The sequence below is a fragment of the Castor canadensis genome, chromosome 10 (assembly GCF_047511655.1).
Source record: "Castor canadensis chromosome 10, mCasCan1.hap1v2, whole genome shotgun sequence".
Lineage (NCBI taxonomy): Eukaryota > Metazoa > Chordata > Mammalia > Rodentia > Castoridae > Castor > Castor canadensis.
In genome coordinates, this window is record NC_133395.1 from 12,311,648 (window position 1) to 12,332,408 (window position 20,761).

At 40.5% G+C, this 20,761-nt stretch overlaps 1 protein-coding gene across 30 annotated transcripts in view; it reads left to right on the forward strand.

Moving 5' to 3' along the window:
* Positions 1-20,761, forward strand: part of Dock9 (dedicator of cytokinesis 9) — a 260,000-nt gene that overhangs the window by 120,147 nt on the left and 119,092 nt on the right. For all 30 annotated transcript variants that reach the window (XM_074043061.1, XM_074043075.1, XM_074043068.1 and 27 more), the window contains 5 exons: positions 11,373-11,462; positions 14,175-14,257; positions 16,239-16,308; positions 17,836-17,931; positions 18,802-18,936. In XM_074043061.1, the coding sequence (XP_073899162.1) occupies positions 11,373-11,462; positions 14,175-14,257; positions 16,239-16,308; positions 17,836-17,931; positions 18,802-18,936 (474 nt within the window). The remainder of the gene's footprint in view (positions 1-11,372; positions 11,463-14,174; positions 14,258-16,238; positions 16,309-17,835; positions 17,932-18,801; positions 18,937-20,761) is intronic.

Consider the following 20,761-nt stretch of genomic DNA (forward strand, 5'->3'; position numbering starts at 1 on the left):
CTGTCCCTTTGAAAGGAAATTTTTTTTTTTTTACCGTGTTTTGTCCTTGCTTTTTTAGTATATGCTGCCAAAAAATGCTTGGTACTTTGTTTTTGGCTTTTTGTTGAAAAGTATTCTTTTTATAATTCCTCGAAATTTTTGTTAGTCGGAGTTCAGTGGCCAGTGATGTAACTTTCTGCGAACATTGGGGTTTCTGGGATGTTAGTTTCATGTCTATGATTGGACCTAAATAACATTGGCCAGACCTTCAGAAGATGAGAATTTTAATTTGAGTTTGAGTAATGGCCTTTAAGAAAAGTGACCAATAATTTTTTTATTATCAAATATTCCTTCAAAAGAAAAGTTTACTTTTCAGATAGCACTGATCAACTGAGTTGAAGAATATATTTATTTAACTTACATTAATACTCAAAATGTAGAGGAGGAGATAAAAGCATACATTAATAATAAGCAGGAGGTTTAAATCAACTTCCAGTGTCATGAAGCAAATCAATCCTGTGGGAATCTGTTCTGGGAATATAAGTTTGAGAGCTCAGTGGGGTGTCCAGATGCTAGCCTGGAAATGGGAAAGTCCAGCTTAAAAGAGAAGAGGGTTAAAGAAGATCTGGACCCACCCACTGAAATCTGAGACAGTCATCCATGGGAATGGAAACATGGAGGAGCACCCACACTCAGGAAGAAGGGAGGGGAGCAGAGACAGAAAGATAGGACAAGAACCAGAAACCCAGTAGCTCAGTGATAGAATTGCTAGCCTAGCATGCCTCAGGCCCTGCGTTTGATCCCAGCACTGCAAAACAAATACAAAACACCAGGAAAAGAGTGATTTGGGGACATTTGTAATCATTATTACCTTGACCATTTTATTTGTTCTATAATTTGTATAAAGCCCTCTTGCTTTAGCTCACCAAATTTAAGGAATATCAGCATGGTCGGTGACAATCCAGGGTAATTTTTCTAAATTGAAGGGATAAGTGTTTGGTGAGGATTAAAATTGCTTCTAAAAACAACCTCTATGCCAGAGTTCAGATCAGCAACTGTAAAAATACAATGAGGAGCCCTGGTTAACTTGGTATATGTGCAATCCTGCCATATAAGACAGGAGGGGACTCTGGCCATGAGTCCTGTTGTTCCCTAGTGAGATTCAGCCAATATGGTACCCCAGCTGAGGGGCTCCATCTTGCTCACTGATCCAAGGGTGTCCCTCTGGAGCCCCACACTCTGTTACAGACCAGGGAGGCCCATTAACCATGGACAGCTGTGTTGTGACTGATCATGTTGTGTTGGGGGACTGGGACAGTCCTACAGAATGCCACATGGCATTGCTCTTAGGAGTGGAATATCTCAGATAAACTGTGATGCCTCCTGCTAAAACAATTACAGTAAAAGGCCATCATCTTGATTTGTATGTTTACAAAGCATTTCATTATTTTCTTTATTTTTTTCCTTACCTTGCTAAGGAAAGTAGCTTTTTTTTTTTTAAATGTAGTGGATACTGTGACATGATTCTACTTTATACAGTGCTTAGGAAACAGGACCAAGAGGAGATGTTGAGGTTAAGTACATAAATAACTAGATGGACTAGAACACACATATAAACTATTAGTTATATAAATGAAGTAAATCTAAGATTTTATTCTCTTACATAGAATGAAGGTATTAGATGAATCCAGTGGTTCGTCACTGTTTATCTAATTCTTCATGTCAGTTCTTTCCCCCCTTTCCCCTTTTCTTCTTTTTTTAAAAAATAAAATTTAGTTCACAGTCAAAATAGATCAGAAAGCATGTAAGTAAAGTTTTATAATTGACAGAATTGAATAAATATCACCAGTGAGGGATAAAAAGTTTCACTTCCTCCCAGCATTGCCACACCAAGGACCAAACTTCCAGCACACGAACCTTTGAGGGATACACTCAAACCCTGTCCAAACCATAGCACCATCTCTTTTGGAACCCTTCATGATCTCACAACTAAATAGTTCAATCCCCATTTCTAACCCTGACTGCCCATTTACTCAACAGTCATTTATCTTGTGTTAGGTGTCATGCTGAGTGTTAAGAGAGGCAAGATGAATAGCTAGCCATATTCTCAAGTCTGAAAGGAGATGCAGAAATGTCTCCTAGTAATTTCAGCAACACAAGCCTGTGTGCTCATTGAGGGCAGTGCTGTGAGAGCACTGAAGTCAGTGTGCTCAACTCCACAGTCAGCATGTTAGAGAATCAGAAACAATTCATGTTGCTGAGGGTTAGAGAAAGGCTAAACAAGAGTCCAGAAAAGTCTACATGATTGTCCATGAAAGGTCTTCAGTAATGCTGAGGCAGCAGTGAGCATTCATTGAAAGAATTGAAGCTGAGGCCTGATGCTCAGGTAAGAGTTTTAAGAAGCTGACTGGCAACTGTGCAGAGAATTGTAAGAGGGATGAGGAAGGTGGCCATAACACCTGGGTTGCCACACCGTAGTTTATAAGAAAGTGCCCTAAACTGGTAGTGTATACCATAGGGAAAGTCCTTGATATCACACAGGGTGAAGGGGTGGTACTGCTGAGTGAACAAAGACTTAAAGGTGGAAACGTGGGGGCCATGCAGGAGCTGATGAAACAGAGCAGTTAGAAGAAACATCTCCCATTCCCAAGAAAGTAGATTGATAGCATCTTTGTCAGGTAGCATCTTTGTCAGGTGACAGTAGGTTTAGATAGTCCACGAGAAATGTTCTTTCCCCTGCCCATGTCAAAACTCGTCCCTTGTGATGTGTTAAGTTGTTCCTTGGGTGTTTTGTTAAATTCCTCTAGAAACATAAATGGAATTCCTTCTCCATAGTCTTGTCGTGTTCCATGCTTTGTTACTTAATTGTGATTGAATAAAACATTAAGAATCTTCAGGCAACTTCTTCCCTGAAAATGGAATTGTCTGATGTCAATAGACACCGTGAGTTAACTGCCAAGACATGAGCTGTGAGGTAAAACATGGGAACGCCCTGTGTAAATTTTAGTTGCCAGGCTAGCGTGGTGCGGAATCCTCCTGCACAGAAAGTCATGCGCTATGAAACAAATGTCTCTGCCAGATATTTGGAAAGGCTCCATCACTTCTGTGCTCAATAAGTTTTGCAGCAAATTTCCCAGAGTTGTCTAATGGTTCAGTTTAATACTGCACTGAATCTAAAACATGTAATGTACAGACCAATGCAGCCAAGTGGACTTTCCAGCAGACATCAAAGGGACAGAACTCTACAGACACATGAGGCACCATCCAATTTGGCTCAGGCCTAGACTCATCCATCTAATAGGGAGTGGTTTGAAATTGGAGATGACTTTAAAACATTGACATGGATGGTGTATCCCTTTGGCCTAGCTGAACACAGTAAAAATTCACAGTAGAGTTTATCATTTCGTGAAGGGACACCAGCCTGAAGAGCCCACTGTTACCTGAACCTCCTCGGCAGCCCTTTTTTGGCTGTGTCTCCCGTTACCCCCCCCACCCCAAAAAGAGTTGCCAGGATGGTTCTGCTCAGTAAATGAAAACAAACACAAAAATAAACACAAATATGGAACGCTTCACCTAAGAGGGGAGGTATTGACTGCTTAGCAAAGACCATCCACGGTTTAGCTGAAGGATAGATTGGACTTGATACTCTGAGGCCTGGGTGAGCTTCTCTGGTCATTGTGGGCCCCAGGCCCTCTTCCTTCTGACTGCAGGTCTCAGTCCTCAGGGACAGCCATCTTAGAGGTAAGACCCTCTCCACTGTTGCAGGTCCTTTCTCACTCCTCTAGAGAAGGGCCTTCCCTTCTCTGACTCAGTGTCTCAGCAGGGTGCTGAGCTAAGGCCCATCCTGTCCTGTCCTGTCCTGTCCTGTCCTGTGGGTTGTCTGCTTAGCACTCCCCATCTCTTCCTGCTCCAAAACCACATTTCCCTTCTGGGTTCCCTATATGGCTGTCCTTTTCTGACTCAGGGAGGATACTCCCAGCTTCTGGAACAGAAGAAAGAGGGAGACTTTGTCACCATTCTTGCAGCAGGCTCAGGTTACAGCCCACCCACTTCTCTTTGTAAGGTCATTGTTCTAGGGTCCCAGGGGAAGGGTGGGTCTTTTGTTTCAGGCTTCTAATTAAAATCCTATGAAATAGAACATTTTAAGTACTCAGTGGATATACATACTTCCCACCAGGAATAGGAATTTTTTTTTTTATAGTTTTAACGCCCATAGTAAAGTGATTACTAAAAATCCACTGGTGTGTGAATAGAGGGGGTTAGAAAAATAAGGAGATGATACAAAAGCATGCCTTTGTTCATGTTCTTGTGTTTATTTAAATCTATATAGTGATTCTTACCTTCTTTTGTTCCAGCAATTCCTTGCATAAAAAACATTAATTGGGTAATATAAGTCAAAGCAAATATAGTATTCCTCTTCTTTTTTGTGGATGCCTTTTATGTTTTGATTTCTCACAAAGCAACTCCTAACACACAGATAAGCCATTTGAGAGGATCCTGTGTTCACAGCACTGTGAGCTTTTTTTTAATGCACAAAGGAAACCGAGAGATCCTAGAAGACTGTTTTACGGCTGTGGGAAGTCCAGCCTTCCCCACCCCCCAACCCTGAGATTGCCGAGCTGGGATGGGGCCTCAAGTTTCTTGGCTCTCCATTGAAAACTCTTTCCAATGCTGCTTCTCAAATTCTTCCTCAGCAAGGTCAATGAAATGATTTGCTTCATATTTCTTGTGGTTGGACATGAGCTTCCACAGGGTCAAGGTCATGGGTGGGAGATAGAGCCCCAACCCTGTTTGGGGTTCTGAATTGAGTTGGTAGAGAGGTACTCTAAGGTTAAGCTGAAGAAACAATGTTGAGCAGGTCTCAGAACAGAGAAGTGAGAGTGGAGGGAGGGCAGAGAACTGCCAGGAAGTTCCTTGGTTGGCCCAGGTGGGGAACCTGGCCCCTTTGTGTGTGTCTCCCCTCCTCCCCCAGGTGGTCCGTGCTCTGCATTCCAGGATTAGCAATTCCATGTGGCTCAGAGCCATCAAAGTGACCCTAGAGTGTGGAGGGAATCATTTTATTCAAGAGAAAAAAGAAGTTCTTAAAGTAAAAAGGATCTATTTGATTTTTCTCAATTTCAAACCACACTTGTAAGTTTCACTCTTCTTATTTGGGTCTGGGGGGGCAGTGCTGCATTTTTTTCACTCCATTCTGGTTTTTAAAACCCTCATGTGTAGTATTTAATAAATCAACTGCATAATATACAATTTGCCTGTCTTATTAACTGAGTGAGCTTAGTGGTAATAACAAAAGTAATAAAACATCAAACACTCAAAAAAAAAAAAAAAAAGTCCCATGAAGATTTGCCTGGTGTCTGTGGATTTGGGAGAGCACTTTGCCCCTTTCTGTTCTCTGTGACTCTTGGGATCTGTGGCATGCCTTATTAGACACCTGTCTATCCCTGGGCAAGGTAACTAGGACTTCTGACTGGAAATAATTTATTATGGTAGCTGAAAGGCTTTTATTCATAAATTGTGTTTTGTGCTTTGAGATTTCTATCTCTGGTTGTTTGAGATGTTAGCTATGCATAGGTTTAATTTTTCAGGTGCCTATCACACTTTATAGTGAAATATTTTTGCACTTCCTTCAAATTTAAAGTTTTCTTAATAGAATAGAAATACAGTTGGCTCTCCATTCTTTGGGTTCACATCTGCAAATTAAAACAACTGCAGGCTGAAAATATTTGGGAAACAAATTGTCTGTATTGAACATGTACAAACTTTTCTTCTTTGTCATTATTCCCTAAATAACAGCAGAGAAACTATTTACATAGTATGTATATTGTATTAGCCATTATAGATAATCTACAATGTTGAAACAGTATAGGAGGATGTGGATAGGTCCTGTGTAAATACTGTACCTTTTACATAAAAGACCTGAATGTACTTGGATTTTGGTATCTGTGCAGGGCCCTGGAACAACTCCCCCAAAGTTACTGAAGGATGACTAGAATTTATTTCAAACATTGGAATGAGACTGGTATTCTTTGAATACCCACTTTGATATTGGCTTATGTAAAGAAGATACAGACCCATCTTCTAGCAGAAATATAATTTTAATTGATAGAAAAGTGGAAAAGAATCCCATAGTCATGAAAAAGAAAGTTTAGTTCATTGCTGAGAAGGACTTCAGTGCTTGTTGAGTATAAATCTCCTGGTTTTGACTTTGACTTTGTTACAAGCCAGATAAATAAAACTATAGAAATTTAATGTGAATTGGTTTGTCATAAAGTATAATATTATCTGAATGTGACTTTCAAGAAATACATAAAAATCCATAGAGAAATTAAAACACAACATTCACTTATAATTTTCCCTTGTCAATTTCTATAATGGACTAAACAACTCTTTTGTAATAATAGTAAAAAAGAAAGAACTTATATGCAAGTAATGGATGGTTATTGGGTAAGTTCCTATTTCTATTTCTATTGATATTTTATTCATTCATTCTTGGAACATTTGTCAAGTCCTTAGCACAGAGATACAAATATATATATATATTTCTACCGCCCTCAAAGGGATTTGAAATCTGGTAGAGGAAAGGGCAGGTAACTAACTGTGGGAAAGTTTTAGGTAATGAAGTCAGCTTTCTGGACAGATCTCAGAGTTGTGGTTTTAAGGACACCAAAGTAAAGGATCAGATCTTAGCTTTGCAAGTCCACAGACTGGATTTGGTCAGTATGACCAGAGTTGGTCATACTCAGCAGAACTGACTTGTCATCACAAGAGAACAAACCATTTATTTACATGCATTGAAGAACGTTAAATGAAAAAGAAGATCAGAATATCTTCATTGACTATGCATGTTTGCCCCGTAGGGAAGTCTGAACAAGTGGCTCAAAGGCCGTGAATGGAGAGACCTCGTCAGCCATTGGCCTCACTGGTGCCACGTTCCCTAGTCCCCAGGGAGTGTAACTGATAGCCACCTTTTCCTTACAAATTGTGATAGAGAATTGCTCCAGCCATTCAAGCCTTGTTCTTTCTTTGGTCTGTTTTTTCCACCCCCCCCACCCCCCCCCCCCCCCCCCCCCGCATCGACCAGGTTGGTGGTTTAGTGATGATTAATTTGAAGTCAGTTAGAGTTCTAGGAATTTTGTGTTTGATTTTTGTTGAGTCAGGGTCTTGTATGTATAGTCCAGTCTAGCCTTGAACACACTGTGTAGCCCAAGCTAGCTTCAGACTCATTATCCTCCTGCCTCCGCCTCAAGTGCAGTAGTTCTAGGATTTTTAAAACAAAGAGTTAATCTCATTATGTCTTGGTTTTGCTCCTTTAATTTCACCAGAGTAAGCTTATCTCCAAATATCTGTTCCTTTTGTTTTGGATGTGACTTGTACTCATCCTTTACAATTTAGCTTAAGCGTCTTTCCCTCAGCATGCCTTCTGTTCATGTCCTCCTTTTGGCCAGTTTAATTTGGACTCCCCTGCTCTTTTCTCTCACACCATCCTGTACCTCTGTGCTCTTTTCTCTGTATCCTAGAGCACTTACCATGTCTAATAATTATTTCCTATCATCCTCTTTCATCAGACAGTATGCTTGATAAGAATAGCACGACATTTTATTAAACTCTGTGTCTTTAGCCACTAGTTCAGTGTCTGGTGGAAGGTAGGGACCCAGTAATGGTTCAGATGGATGAGTAAAGAAGTATTTATGCTGAGCCCTTAAATAATTAGTAGAACATTTTTCAGAAAAAGATACATCAGTCTATGCTCTGGATCCAGCTGACATGTTTCTCTGTCTTCCTTGACCTCTTGCAGGGCCTGACTGAATAGAAGGGTGATTGTGGAAATCAGATTGCTGCCTTAATATATCTCCTCAGTGCTCTGTTCAGCTAACCTACATATTTGAGTTTTAGTTCCATGAAAATGGCAGCATTCTTCAGTACTGTAATTTGGAGATGTCTAGTCTCTTACAACCTTATTTTCAGTTATCCATGTTAAATACCAAGTCATCCCAAATCCTAGTAAATCAAAGCAATAATTTATTATCACAATTTCAAATTCTAGTGAATTCAGCAGGGTGGTTTTGTGGGGTCTGGCATGTCGAAGATGGCTTCTTCACTCATGTGGTATCTCACCTGGGACAGTGAAACATCTTTCTCAGTATATGTGGCCTTTCCATATGACTACTTTGTACTATTTCTCACCATGGTGATCTCAAGACAGCAAAACTTTTTATATGAAGATTGGCTTTTAAGACAGAGAAAGTGTAAGCTGCATTTTCGTAAAGGCTTGGTTTGGAACTGACACAATGTCTCTTCCACCTTGCTTTATTGGTCAAAGCCAGCCCAGATTCGAGGGGTAGGGAAACAGACTGTATCTTTTGATGTGAGGAGCAGCATGAATGTATGGAAGGGGTAGCAGCCATCTTGTAAGATTGTCTAAAACAGAGCTGATTTTATGTCGTTTAAGCAATGCACATTACCCCAGTACCAACATGACAAAAAAGAAATACATGCAAAAAGTAGTACTTGATCTAAATGTATTAAAGAAGCATGTCTAATTTTGTTTCTTTGAATGAAGTTGTCAGAAAATTGTGCTTTGTGAGAATCAAAGTTAGTAAATTGATCAGTGAAGCCTGGTACTGTTGGCTCATGCCTGTAATCCTAGCTACTTGGGAGGCTGAGATCAGGAGAATCATGGTTCCAGGCCAGCCCAGCAAAAACATTGGTGAAACACTATGTAGCTGAGTGTTATGGCGTATACCTGTCATCTCAGTGATGATGAAAAATAGGAAGATCGTGGTCCATGCTGGCCTGGGTGAAAAGCAAGACACTAGCTCCCCACTAACAGCAAAATGGGCTGGAGGTATGGTTCAAGCAGTAGAGCTCCTGCCTAGCAGGCTTGAAGCCTTTAGTTCAACCCTAGTACTACAAAAAAGAAAAAAAGAAGTTAGTAATGATTGGTGTGTAACCCTAAGTTAAAAAGAGAAACACTATGCTGTGAAAACTCAAGTCTATTTAATGGTTTAAAGTTGCTTTCTTTCTCAAGTGAGAACATGACACTTACATGCTTGAGAATCAAAAAGATCTATTTACTATTAATTTTCTCACCTTAGAGGGGATGTTTGGGGAAAAAAATCACATACTTTAAAGCTTCTTGAGTTGATAACTCTACTAGGAAATTTTTTTTTCTACTGGGAAAATGTAAAACATTTTTTTCTCCCCATGTATCATGAATATATCTTAGTAAAAATTTATTTAAAAAATTTTTTTCTTCCTAGTGTTATAAAAAACAAACTGGAAATGACCCTTATAGTTCTATTTCTTTTCTTTCTTTCTTTTTGTGTGTGTGTGTGTGTGTGTGTGTGTGTGTGTGGCAGTACTGGGATTTGAATTCAGGGCTTCATGCTTGCTAGGCAGGCAGGCATTCTATCACTTGAGTCACTCCTCCAGCTCTTTTTTGTGTTGGGCTTTTTCGAGAAAGGCTCTCCCAAACTATTTGCCAACTGGCTTCAAACTGTGATCCTCTTGATCTCTGTCTCCAGGTAGCTAGGATTATAGGTGTAAGTCATGGGCACTGACAACAGTTCCATTTCTTGCGAAGAGCCATTTATTTCCTGACTGTTTTAAAAGTATAATTAGTTTTGAAAAATCTAAAAAGACCCAGATAACTCAAGATACGTATAGAATAAGTGAGGACATAGCATGTATCCTTTTTTTGAAGTATACAGAATTTCATAAACAGACCCCCTTTGCTAGTGTCACACCTGGTTCATGATCATTTGATAGTCTCTGTAATCAACATGTTACTTTATAACTTGCGTCTCTTTTCCATGTTTGTGGGCATTTCTGTGGCATTTCATGAGAACAGACATGTAATAAAGGTCACCATTTATTTGTAATTTTCACTAAGAAGCCAAGATCCAGGGTCGTGAAAGCCCTGCTGGAAGCTGAGTGAATGAATAATTCACCTGCAGAGGATTGTGGTGGAGAATAGAGTTCCTTCAGTTTCTTTAGAATAGGGACCATATTCTAAAAATAGGCTTAAGATTTCTTTCAAAGATGGACACAGTACAAGAAAAGAGTAAAAATAGGTGAAACAGTTACAACACAGATAAATCAGGCAGGAAATAAAATTGATAAAATTGAGTATTTGAAATTCTCTACTTACTTTAGAGGGGAAAAGAGAATCAAGATTTTAACCAAATCTGGCTCTAACCAAAGAAAGAAGGGAACAGACCCAGTGTGGAAGCTCAAGCCTGTAATCCTGGCTACTTGGGAGGCAGAGATCAGGAAGATCGTGGTTCAAGGCCTACCAGGGCAAAAAGTTTGGGAGACCCCCATCTCAGTCATTGGCTGGGTACTATGAGGCATGCCTGTCATCCCAGCTATGCTGGGAAGCACAGTTAGGAGTATCATAGTCTGGGCTGGCCTGGTCATAAAGTGTGACCCTATTGCAAAAATAACCAATGCGAAAATGGCTGGTGGTGTGGCTTAAGTGGTAAGAGGTAGAGCACCTGCTTAACTAGTGTGAGGCCCTGAGTTCAACCCCCAGTACCTCCATAAAACAGCCAAGACATGCCATGAAATCACAGCTTAGTCAATCGAAGAGCCAACAGGCTAGATTCTGTTTGCAAAATATTTTCACATATGCTGTTTTTATGACTATGTTGGTTCATAGTACCTAAGGAATATGGTCCATGGGAGAAAAAAAATCTAGAACATCCCTTCCTAGAACCTAAAGTGCAGTTATTGGAGCAGATGTGTGGTTCCCTAAAGCCATTTTATGATTTGCAATAAGCATTGAAGCCTCATGAAACAGTTACAGTTCTGATGTTTATGGGAGAAGGTAGAGCATTCGCTGTCTGTAGATTCATTTAACAGTCATTGACTGAGGACCTTGTATGTGGTAGTTATCCTTGCAGTTAGGCCCTGGTGGTGTGGCGGGGGCGAGAGCAGGTGTAGCTAACAGTTAAGAGATAGGAGGGCGCACAGGTGTACAGCTGTGTGAACGTTCGTGCTGCCACTGGGCTGCATACTTGAGCATGCTGCATGTGATGGATATTTTGCAACACTTGCCACAAAAGCCAATTTGGGCAAGGAAAAGCTATACAGTGGTACTAGCTCTAGCACCTGGGGGTGAGGTTTTGGTAACTATGAAAGGGACCTCTACCCTGCCTTTGGAGAATCATGGGGTCCCTGATCCAGAAGGAAGCCACTACTGTTACCCTGGCTTTGGATCTTTAGGATGACAAATGGAGTCTGTTGTGTCTGCCTCAGGAGGCAGTTGCACCTACCTGCTGGTAGAAATTGAAGGGCCAGGACGGTGTTGTTGCCTGCAGCAGGCACCCAGCTGCACAGGAGACCTGGCTTTCCATCTTAAGCAAGTCTTTTCCTCTTGTTTCTGTTCACAGACAGCCATCCTGAGGCGGCAAGGTCGGTATGTGTGCTCCACGGTTCCCGCGAATGCAGAGGAGGAAGCACAGAGCTTGTTTGTTACAGAGGTAAGGCCTTTTTCTGCATTAGTTTTAAAGACATTTTTCATTAACCCGTTTTCTTTAAATTTCAGTATTTTTAAGAAAGTCTCAAAGAGATAATTATATGTTTATAATGTGAGTTAGAATAGGATACTTGAACTTTTCAAAGTCTTAAAATGGATAGAAATGTCCACAATTGCAACTCAGTTGCTTGTTTTTTGTTTCCCTTGAGGGCAGTTCTTTCTCCCAGCTATTTTTTAGATAGGACAAACTAATTAGGTTCTTTAATTTTGTTTGTTAAAGTGCTCTTCATTTAAAAATTAAGTTTTGCCCACTTTTTCTAGTTGATACTTACATGTTTAAAATTTTTAAATGTGTTGTCCTGTCCTTCTGAAAAGGTAACCTCCCCTCTAATGTCCTTTTCTTCTAATTCCAGACAAATACAGTCAGATAGGTTTCTGTAGTCATAAATACCTTTATTTAAAAGCAGGAGACAGGCAAACTATGACTGCAGGCAAAATCTGTACTGCAGCGTATTTTTGTAAAAGAACTTTTATTGTAATGTAGCCATGCCCATGTGTTTGCATATTGTCCATAGCTGCAGTCATAATACAACTGAGCTGCCACAGAGATAGCATGACCTACAAAGCTGGAAATATTTACTATCCGGCCTTTTGCAAAAAGTTTATTGACTTATGTTTTAAAGCATGCAGCAAAATTATTACTCAGTTCTCCCGACTGTCTTAAAAAATAGTTTTGAGGGATAACTCTCCACTGAGTTCTTTAATCCCTGCAGGTTGAGCAATAACTGCTTCATCCTATGCTGCTGGAGCCAATATAACCAAACCCTTTGGGTCCCTTCCACTTGGGTGGAGTGCAACATCACTTCCTGTCCACTCTGTAGTCAGAAGAGAATGATCTACTGGCTAAAAGAAAAGCCTTCATAAACTTTTCAGTGTAACTTCCAAATGTTACTGAATTTCCTAAGTTTGAAAGATTAATCATGCAGTCACTCAGTCATATCCCTGCCTTGCCTTTGGCGGTGCGATTCTCTGGATAGGATTTCTGCTCGAACCGTTATCTCCTAGCCTTTCTAGAGCCCCTGTGGCATGGGAATTGCTGCTTTATTCAGTACCTCTGCCTTGGAGGTTAGCCAGTGCCTGCTATGTAGGCAGTCAACAATGGCCTGTTAAATGAATCACCTGGAGGCTTAATCTGTTTGACTATTTTTTTCAATTCCTTATAATTTTAAATATTTAGACATTATAATTATCGTTCCAATTTTTGCCTAAGGTGTTAAAAAACCTAGATGCATTTGTGATCTACAAGTCTATGCTTATGTCCTTAGCTTTAAATGGGATAGGTACATTCTGTACTTTGGGATGGTTTCACTGTCCTACAGGATGTGAAGGTCCTGCAGGACCTTGATGTCTTAGTTGCAGTGCTTGATGTACCACCACCGTGGCCAGATGCAGCGAACAGGGGCCTGTCACAGAGCCAGGCCTGCCTCAGCTGGGCCAGTGGACCTAGGGACGGTGGGGGAAATTCCAAACTGAAGATGAGTTTGAAGTCATATTCCATGTTTTTGGAATGTAATTTTGATTATGAATGTCTGAAGTTCTAGATGTGAAAATGTTATGAGAAATTTTAAACAGCACTTATAAGAATATAAAGAGACTTTTAAATGTTGTGACTGCATAGTAAAAAAATTGAAAAATCGCTCAGCTCCTGTACTTAGCCCTTCTTTGCTACTTACTCCACCTCCCAAAATTATATAAAACACTCTACCTTTCTTTTGCACCCTTTTAAGTGCTTTTCCTAGAACCTGGCACAGAGCAAGCCCTGGCTGTTGTTGGTGATAGTGTTCACAGCAGCGGTGCAGTCTGTGATCAGAAGACTTCCAGATTCTTTTCGTCCATGTGGAAGAATCCATGGCAGGACACGTGGGTGTGAATGGAGTTTATTAAAGTTAGGGAAGGAAATACAAAGGGAAGCATGGTGGGCCCAGGTGGAATCTGGAGGCCAAGAGAGCCTGCTTCTCTTCTCCAGGTGCCTTAAAAACCTATGCTAACCTATGGGAAGGGAGGAACCAGGTGATTCCCATCCAATAATTAATGAGTGGGGCGTGGCATGGGTGGACCCCAGGCCAGGTGAGGGCTATCCAAGCTGTCCAGGGCATGGTCATTTTGAAATGCAGTATTAAGTCATTTATTCTCTGTGTGTATCCAGCTTTCCCTAACACAGTCTTGCCTCAGTAGGATTTTCATGAGTTTGTGGCTACAGTGGAGTTTGCTTCAGAAGGCCTTCAGGCGAAGGCTGGGACATAAATAAAAAGGGCAAATTTATATGATATTAACTAGCAGAGCTGGTTTTCATATTAGTTAAATACCATACTTTCTCTTCACTTTCATGTGCTGGATGAGGAGACAGGCCTGCTTCTTCTGCAGTACTTTTAAGTCAGAAACAGTACATTGCTGTGTAAATGTACTCGGCAGGTATGGGGAAGTTTGTCTCCTAAGATTATTAGTGATGACAATTCAGAGTGATACCACTCCCTCCAGTGGCTCCAAGTGTTCGGTTTCACAGGAGACTGGTGGTGGAGTTTCCAGCATTAGCTGGTTGATAGCGAAGCTTTTTTTTTGATCTGCCTTCCAGAACCTTCCAGAATGTTCTCCAGGAGTCATTGCCTACCTTTCTGTTTTCCTCTCATACTATTTTTTAAACCCCTCCCCCCAATAGTGCATCAAAACCTACAACTGCGATTGGCATCTTGTGACGTATAAATATGAAGATTACTCCGGAGAGTTTCGACAGCTTCCCAAGTGAGTGTGGGGAAAGTCTTGGCGCTTGCAGTGCTGGGAGGGATGTGACTCCGGCCGCAGTTAGGGCTCTCCCGGGTTTGGGTGTATGATTGGCGAAGCCTTCAGGGCCGTGACTACAGGAGCACTTCTGGTGTTGGCAGGTGTTAAACTTGAATGGTTTAATTATGTCCTGGGGTTCTATTGAGAGTCCCACTGATAGAACATCAATAGGTGAAATTTTTCACTGGGAAATAGAAAACAAAGAAAATATAAATGTGTTGAAAAATATGTCTTTACTTTTTTTGTGTGGAGAACCTTGGGCTTTCTAAGCAGTGCTCTACCACTTGAGCCATGCACCCAGTCCTTTTGCTTTTAGTGTTTTTTTCAGATAGAGTCTCATGGTTTTTCCGGTCTTGTACCACAATCTTCCTACTTTGGCCACCCTTGTAGCTAGTATTTTAGGCATGCATTACTATGCCTGACTTGTTTTTGAGATGGGGTCTCTCTGACTATTTTTGCCTAAGCTGGCCTGGAACTACAGTCCTCCTGTCTCTGCCTACCAAGTAGCTGGGATTACAGGCGTGAGCCACGGAACCTGGTCCAATTTTGTCTTAAAAAGAGTATTTTGAAAGAAGAGACTCTTAAAGAGTATTCTATATTGAATAAATTTTGTTTTAAAAAAGTAAATCATAGAACAAGTACTTTTGCAGATAAATTCCTCACCATCTTTGAAGCGTTAATGCAGTTTAGAGTATACCAAAAGTAAGAGTGTTTAGATAGATTCTTGGTAAAGTGAACCAAAAGTAAGTGGGTTTTGCCTGAAGAAGCTGTTATAAAACAGTGCATCTCAAAATGATGCAGTTGGCAAATTGAAATATAGTTGATCATGAAAATTGAAAGCAAATAGTGGTGTGATTTTTTTTTTTTTGAACCTTGTGGTGCTGGGGATTAAACCCAGGACCTGGTGCTTGCTGAGTAAGTGTTATACCACTGAGCTACACCCCCTCCGCCCAGCCCTAGACTGTGTTTTAAAAGGAACCATTACCAATGAAAATCTTCCTTGAGACCCAATGCATATGTTTCCTTGTGTTTGTTGCGTCTGAGTTTGAACCTTTTATACTGTTCTCAGTGAGCCTCGCTGTTTGTTTTTCCTTCTTGTGTGGCTCAGCCACTCCTTAAGAGTGTCCAGCCAACTTCCTGATTGCCTCTTTTAAACCTTAGCCCAGAGAGAACAGTCCCTCCTAGCATTATCTTCTCCAGATGGGCAGGCTCTTTAGTTCTGTATTTGCCCAACACTCACTTGGAGACTTTTAAAATAGCTCCCATTTGATTGGATTAATCCGTCTTCATTGACTGTCTTATTCAATGTGTGAATAACACACATTGGCATATAGGGTACTATTATATGATAGACTTCCTGCTGGTAGATTTTACATTTTGACATTAATGAGGATTTCCAAATACATGATGAGTGAGGGAGGATCTTAACTGGTTGAGAACACAGGTGGTCTTCTGCCTAGGTTAACTGCCCTCTAAATCTCAGCTTCCTTGACTATTAGTTAGGTTTTCTTCACTACAGTCCCCATCTGTAGGGTTGAGGAGATGACGCATGTGCAGTAGCAGCACGGCCCTGGAACCATCTGAGAAATGACGGCCACTGCACCCTCATTAATCACTTTAAACACAGTCCTTTGTTTTCTCATCAACCTTGTGCTAAAAGTTATTCGACCAGTTCTCTACTTACGGATGGATAATCCACTTTCCAGTTTCTAATATATCTGCTAACTCCCCAGCAGGGTAGGCTGTCTTCTCCATACAGCTTTCTGACTCTTTTAAGTCTCTTGGCTCACCCACTTGAAAGCAAGTTGTAAAGTGTGTGCTAGTCCTTATCTGAGTAGGCCATCGTTGGGATTATTAAAGGCTGGTTCCTCTGATGGAGGAAGAAATGCAGACTCTATTGATTAGCCAGTTATACAACAAGTTTTCTTTCTTGTTTTTAAAGCAAAGTGGCCAAGTTGGATAAACTTCCAGCTCATGTGTATGAAGTTGATGAGGAGGTCGACAAAGATGAGGTGGGACGCTCGCTTGCTGTTTCTTTTCACTTTAAACGTTGACTTTGCAGGCTTTGAAGCTTATTAGAAAAATTATCAAGCTTTAGCCAAACACAGGAAGTGGAATGTTTCATGAATCAGGGGAAGAACTTTTTTAATGTCTTATTGGATTGATTGGCATAAGGTCTCTGTTTGAACTTGACTGCTTAGCATCTCATGTTCTTTGGGTTGTGTTTATTTGTTCCGAGATCATTTTCAAAGACTTGGATCAGATTTGGCTACGTTGTTAAAAGATATCAAGATTACTTAGAATTAAATTTAGGTATTTTTTTTCAACAGGATATGTTAAATTGCAAGCCAGTAGATTTTAAATGGCTGTTTCTTCAACGATTGCCTATATTGAAGTCTGACTTAGTGCGCTCACTCCCCTTACTCTGGGAGAAAAGATTATGGTCAAAGAGAGTAAGGCATTTCAATGAGTAGTCCACTGAGCCAGAGAAACCTTATAAAAAGACAGAGCTATGCACCACTGCATTTTTCTTTCTCCCACTAAGTATTTTTATTTAGTTGTCAACTGAGCCATAACACTACCTACCTGTGCGCTTTAACCGTATTCATATAACAAATTGTTTTAGAAATCACTTTAAAGATAATTCTGAAAAAAGTAAGTGGTCATCCAAAATGAGCAAGGTATTAAGAACTTGATGCTGATTAATAGGGACAGCAGGACCAACTGAAGTTATGGGTGTAGACACACCCAGTAACCTAGAAGATCCTTGACGGGTAAATTATTTCTACTAGCTCCAATAATAACAAAATCACCAATATTAATATTGAGATGGTCCAAAACACAGCTTAAGATGGGTCCTTCTGCAATTGACTTTTTGGTTACAAAAGATTTGCTAGATTGTGTGTGTATATTCTGTCTGTTTATGATCCATACAGATACCACCTCCTTAAACCCAGATCTCACTGTGTGTAATCTGAAGCAACACTTTTCTTGACTTCTCTACCTGTTTCTCTTCTCCTTCTTCCTCTATTTCTGCTTATATTCTCACCTCTTTCCCTCTTCTTTTCCTTTGCCTCATTATTTTATCTCTTTTTCTGCATTGTCTCATATTTCCTCTCTTTATTCACCTTTCTCTGAACTAAGTTTCTGGGACGTTTTCCAAGAATTTGCTTTTGTCCTCCAACTATAAGGGAGTGTAATTTGAAAATATTTTTCATGAAACCAGGAGAGATCTCACAACTAAGTGGTCAAGTGTACTGTGTCCTTGTGGCTTATTAAACGCTTTAAAAATAAAATTTTGAACTGGAGCTAGCTTTGCCTTTAATGGAATGGGGTTTTCAGAAATGTAGGCTGATTTCTCTGTTAATGCTAAAGCAGACTTTAATGTGATTTATAGGAGTTAATGTCAATGATTGCCCCAGTGAAGGGATAATTGGCCAGCTTGACACAAATGGAATGAGTTTCCCATTAACCAAACACAGCACATAACACAGGTAATAGTGGGAGACTGATTGTGGGGCATTTTCCTTCTCTCCTAGGATGCAGCTTCCCTTGGTTCTCAGAAGGGTGGGATCACCAAGCATGGGTGGCTGTACAAAGGCAACATGAACAGCGCCATCAGCGTGACCATGAGGGTAAGGAGGCTCATTGCCCTGCTTTCCCTCACATGAAATCCTTGCTGTTGTCTTGAGAATAGTGCTCAGGATGAATGGGCATTGTTCTTCCCCACAAAAGGGACATTGTCCCTGGTGCTAGCACCGCCACTACTGCAGTCTTGTCCATTTTCACCACTGGCTGGAAGAGACCATCACTGTTGCAGTGACATGGGGGCGCTGCGTTTCATGCTGAACCTAAGCACTCGGGTGGAGGTGTACTGTGACAGAGATATGGAAAGCAAAAGTGGAGGACTAGAAAGAAATGGTTACACAGGAAGAGGGTTGCAAAGAGAAAAGTGAGAATAGATTAAGAAGCTGTTTGGGAGCAAAGACCAGTATTAACAGTAAAGAGAAAAGAAACAGTAAAAGGGAGGTAACTTGAACAGGGAAACAAAAGTCAAATTAGGGGACAGGCCGATTGTGATAATCCCAGGGCTGGAAAATCACTCAGTGTCACAAGGCAGAGAAAGGTTTCTATTTTGTATGAGCAAGAACTCCTGGGGATTGGAGGGAAAGTTTCTTTCCTTCCATTGCAGCATCCCAAATTGGAACACCCCATGCTGCTCTTAGGTGGTTATGTAAAGTCTCAAATTCTGTGGGTGGGAAAAATGACCCATGGGTGTTGAGTGAACCACTTTCTCAGAATAGAAATGCAATGGGATGTTAGATGGGAAATGATCTAAAGATGGGGCGTCCTCAACCAGTCCAGTTACCTGGAGCCTTGGCTACAATCAGATTTGCTTGCAGAAAACCGAAATGGGTTTTGCAGATGTGTGTAGTTGTGGGTTATTGGGAGAAACTGTGACTCTTCATTTTAGAAAACTAGCCGTGTGTGTATTTTTCTCTCAGTCATTTAAGAGACGGTTTTTCCACCTGATTCAACTTGGTGATGGATCCTATAACCTGAATTTTTATAAAGATGAAAAGATCTCCAAGGAACCAAAAGGATCAATATTTCTGGATTCCTGCATGGGTGTGGTTCAGGTAAGTGTGAAAAGAGTTTTATCATCAGGTTTTGTTATCTGTAATGTTTTGTTATGTATAAAGAAGCAGATTTAAGGTAAAACTCCCCAAAATGACAATATTCATGGTAGAAATGTATCTAACTTTAAAGTAAATGAAGACTTCTTTTTCATCATTTTGGAAGATGGTAGGTATACTGTGGTGGGTATGACCATTTCATTGTATGAATTCGGAGGTTGAGGTAGGAGGATCATGAGTTTGAGGCCAGCCTGGGCTACATAGTGAGACCCTATTTCAAAAAATTAATTTCCTAAAAAAAAAAAAAGAAAGAACAAAAAACACCTACCATGGCCACTTTTTAGCTGTGTGTCCTTGGAAAGGCTACCAGCTTAAAGTTTCCTCATCTGCAAAATTTGGGTAATGATAGTATTCCTCTAGAAGGGCAAATGAGAGGGCTGGATGAGTAACTCATGGAAATGCTTAGAACGGTTCTTAGCATCTTGGTGATGACTTTTACCACTTCATCATAGCACCAATTACAGTGTGGCACACCAGTCAACAGATTGCAGTTTTAGTGTAGACTGAGTTTAGATCCCTGCTCTATCACTTAACCTCTGTAATGTGGGAGATGGTATTTAACCTCTCTGTGCCTCAACTTCCTGGTTTGTGAAATAGGTACTGAGAGTACCAAATGTGGTTACTGGGACTTTTACTAATACATGTAATGAGCTTAGGACAGTACTGACAAATAATAATCATTTAGCCTATACTGGATATTTTTCTTAGTGTTGTTGCAGTTATACTTAAAAATTGTCTTTAATTATACATAGTACAAGAATGCATTCTTATTGTAAAAATTCAGACACTGAAGATAAAATGAAAGATCTTCTCCATTTTTCCCATCTCTCCCTTTCCCATACATCTGTTACTAGTTTGGTCTTCATCCTTCCTTACATTTTTGAATTGTGCCTGAAACTCAGTTGCCTGTTTTCACACCAATCTGTCCATCCATCCATCTATCCAGCCAGCCAGCTAGCCATCTATCTAGCCATCCATCCATCCATCTATCCTTTATCTTGCAATTCTCTAGGAATATTTAAGGTAACAGTTTACAAGATGTAAAACACAGGGAAGCATAAATGTAAGTAAAAGTGAAAGCAAAAGAACAAGGTGTTGGGGTAAAGGTGAGATAAAGTAGTGCAGCTATGGGTGGGCCACCAACTAGACTGTACACTTTCTAAACATGGAGACCCGCTCTGCTTCACAATTAAACAATGCACATAAGATACAGACAGTCTAATTAGCATGCAGCTGCCCAAGAAATCCCAGAATAATGATCATTCAGCATTTCTTTTAGGGGCCCTCAGACAGAGGACTTTGTGACTAATGAACAGTCTCCCTGACAACTCCTAACAGTAGATATGGCCACTCTTACCAGTGACTCCTCCCTTAAAATGACTTCATGGTGGCTGAGGACATTGCCTGAAGCTTGATTCTATGAGGAAGTTGTTTAATGAGGCTAGTATGAAGAAGTCAGGGACATAGCTGTCTGGTTGGACCACAGGTAAATATTTAGTTTTGTATTTGCATTTCCCTCCAAGGAATACATCCATCTAATTGAAACAGTGCTGAAGGACAGTGCTAAAAGTGCCTCACTTCCTAAATCACCCCTACTTCATTCACTCCCTGGAAACGATCATTTTCACCTTTTTTCACTGTTTGTTCTGGAGTTTGTCTTCATATAGCTACGTAGAGTGTTCACTGCTCTTTCTTTACTCCTTGGTTTTGGACGTTACTGAATAACTTCCTTGCTGGTAGATAGGATTTTGGCTCCTGTCACCCTCCT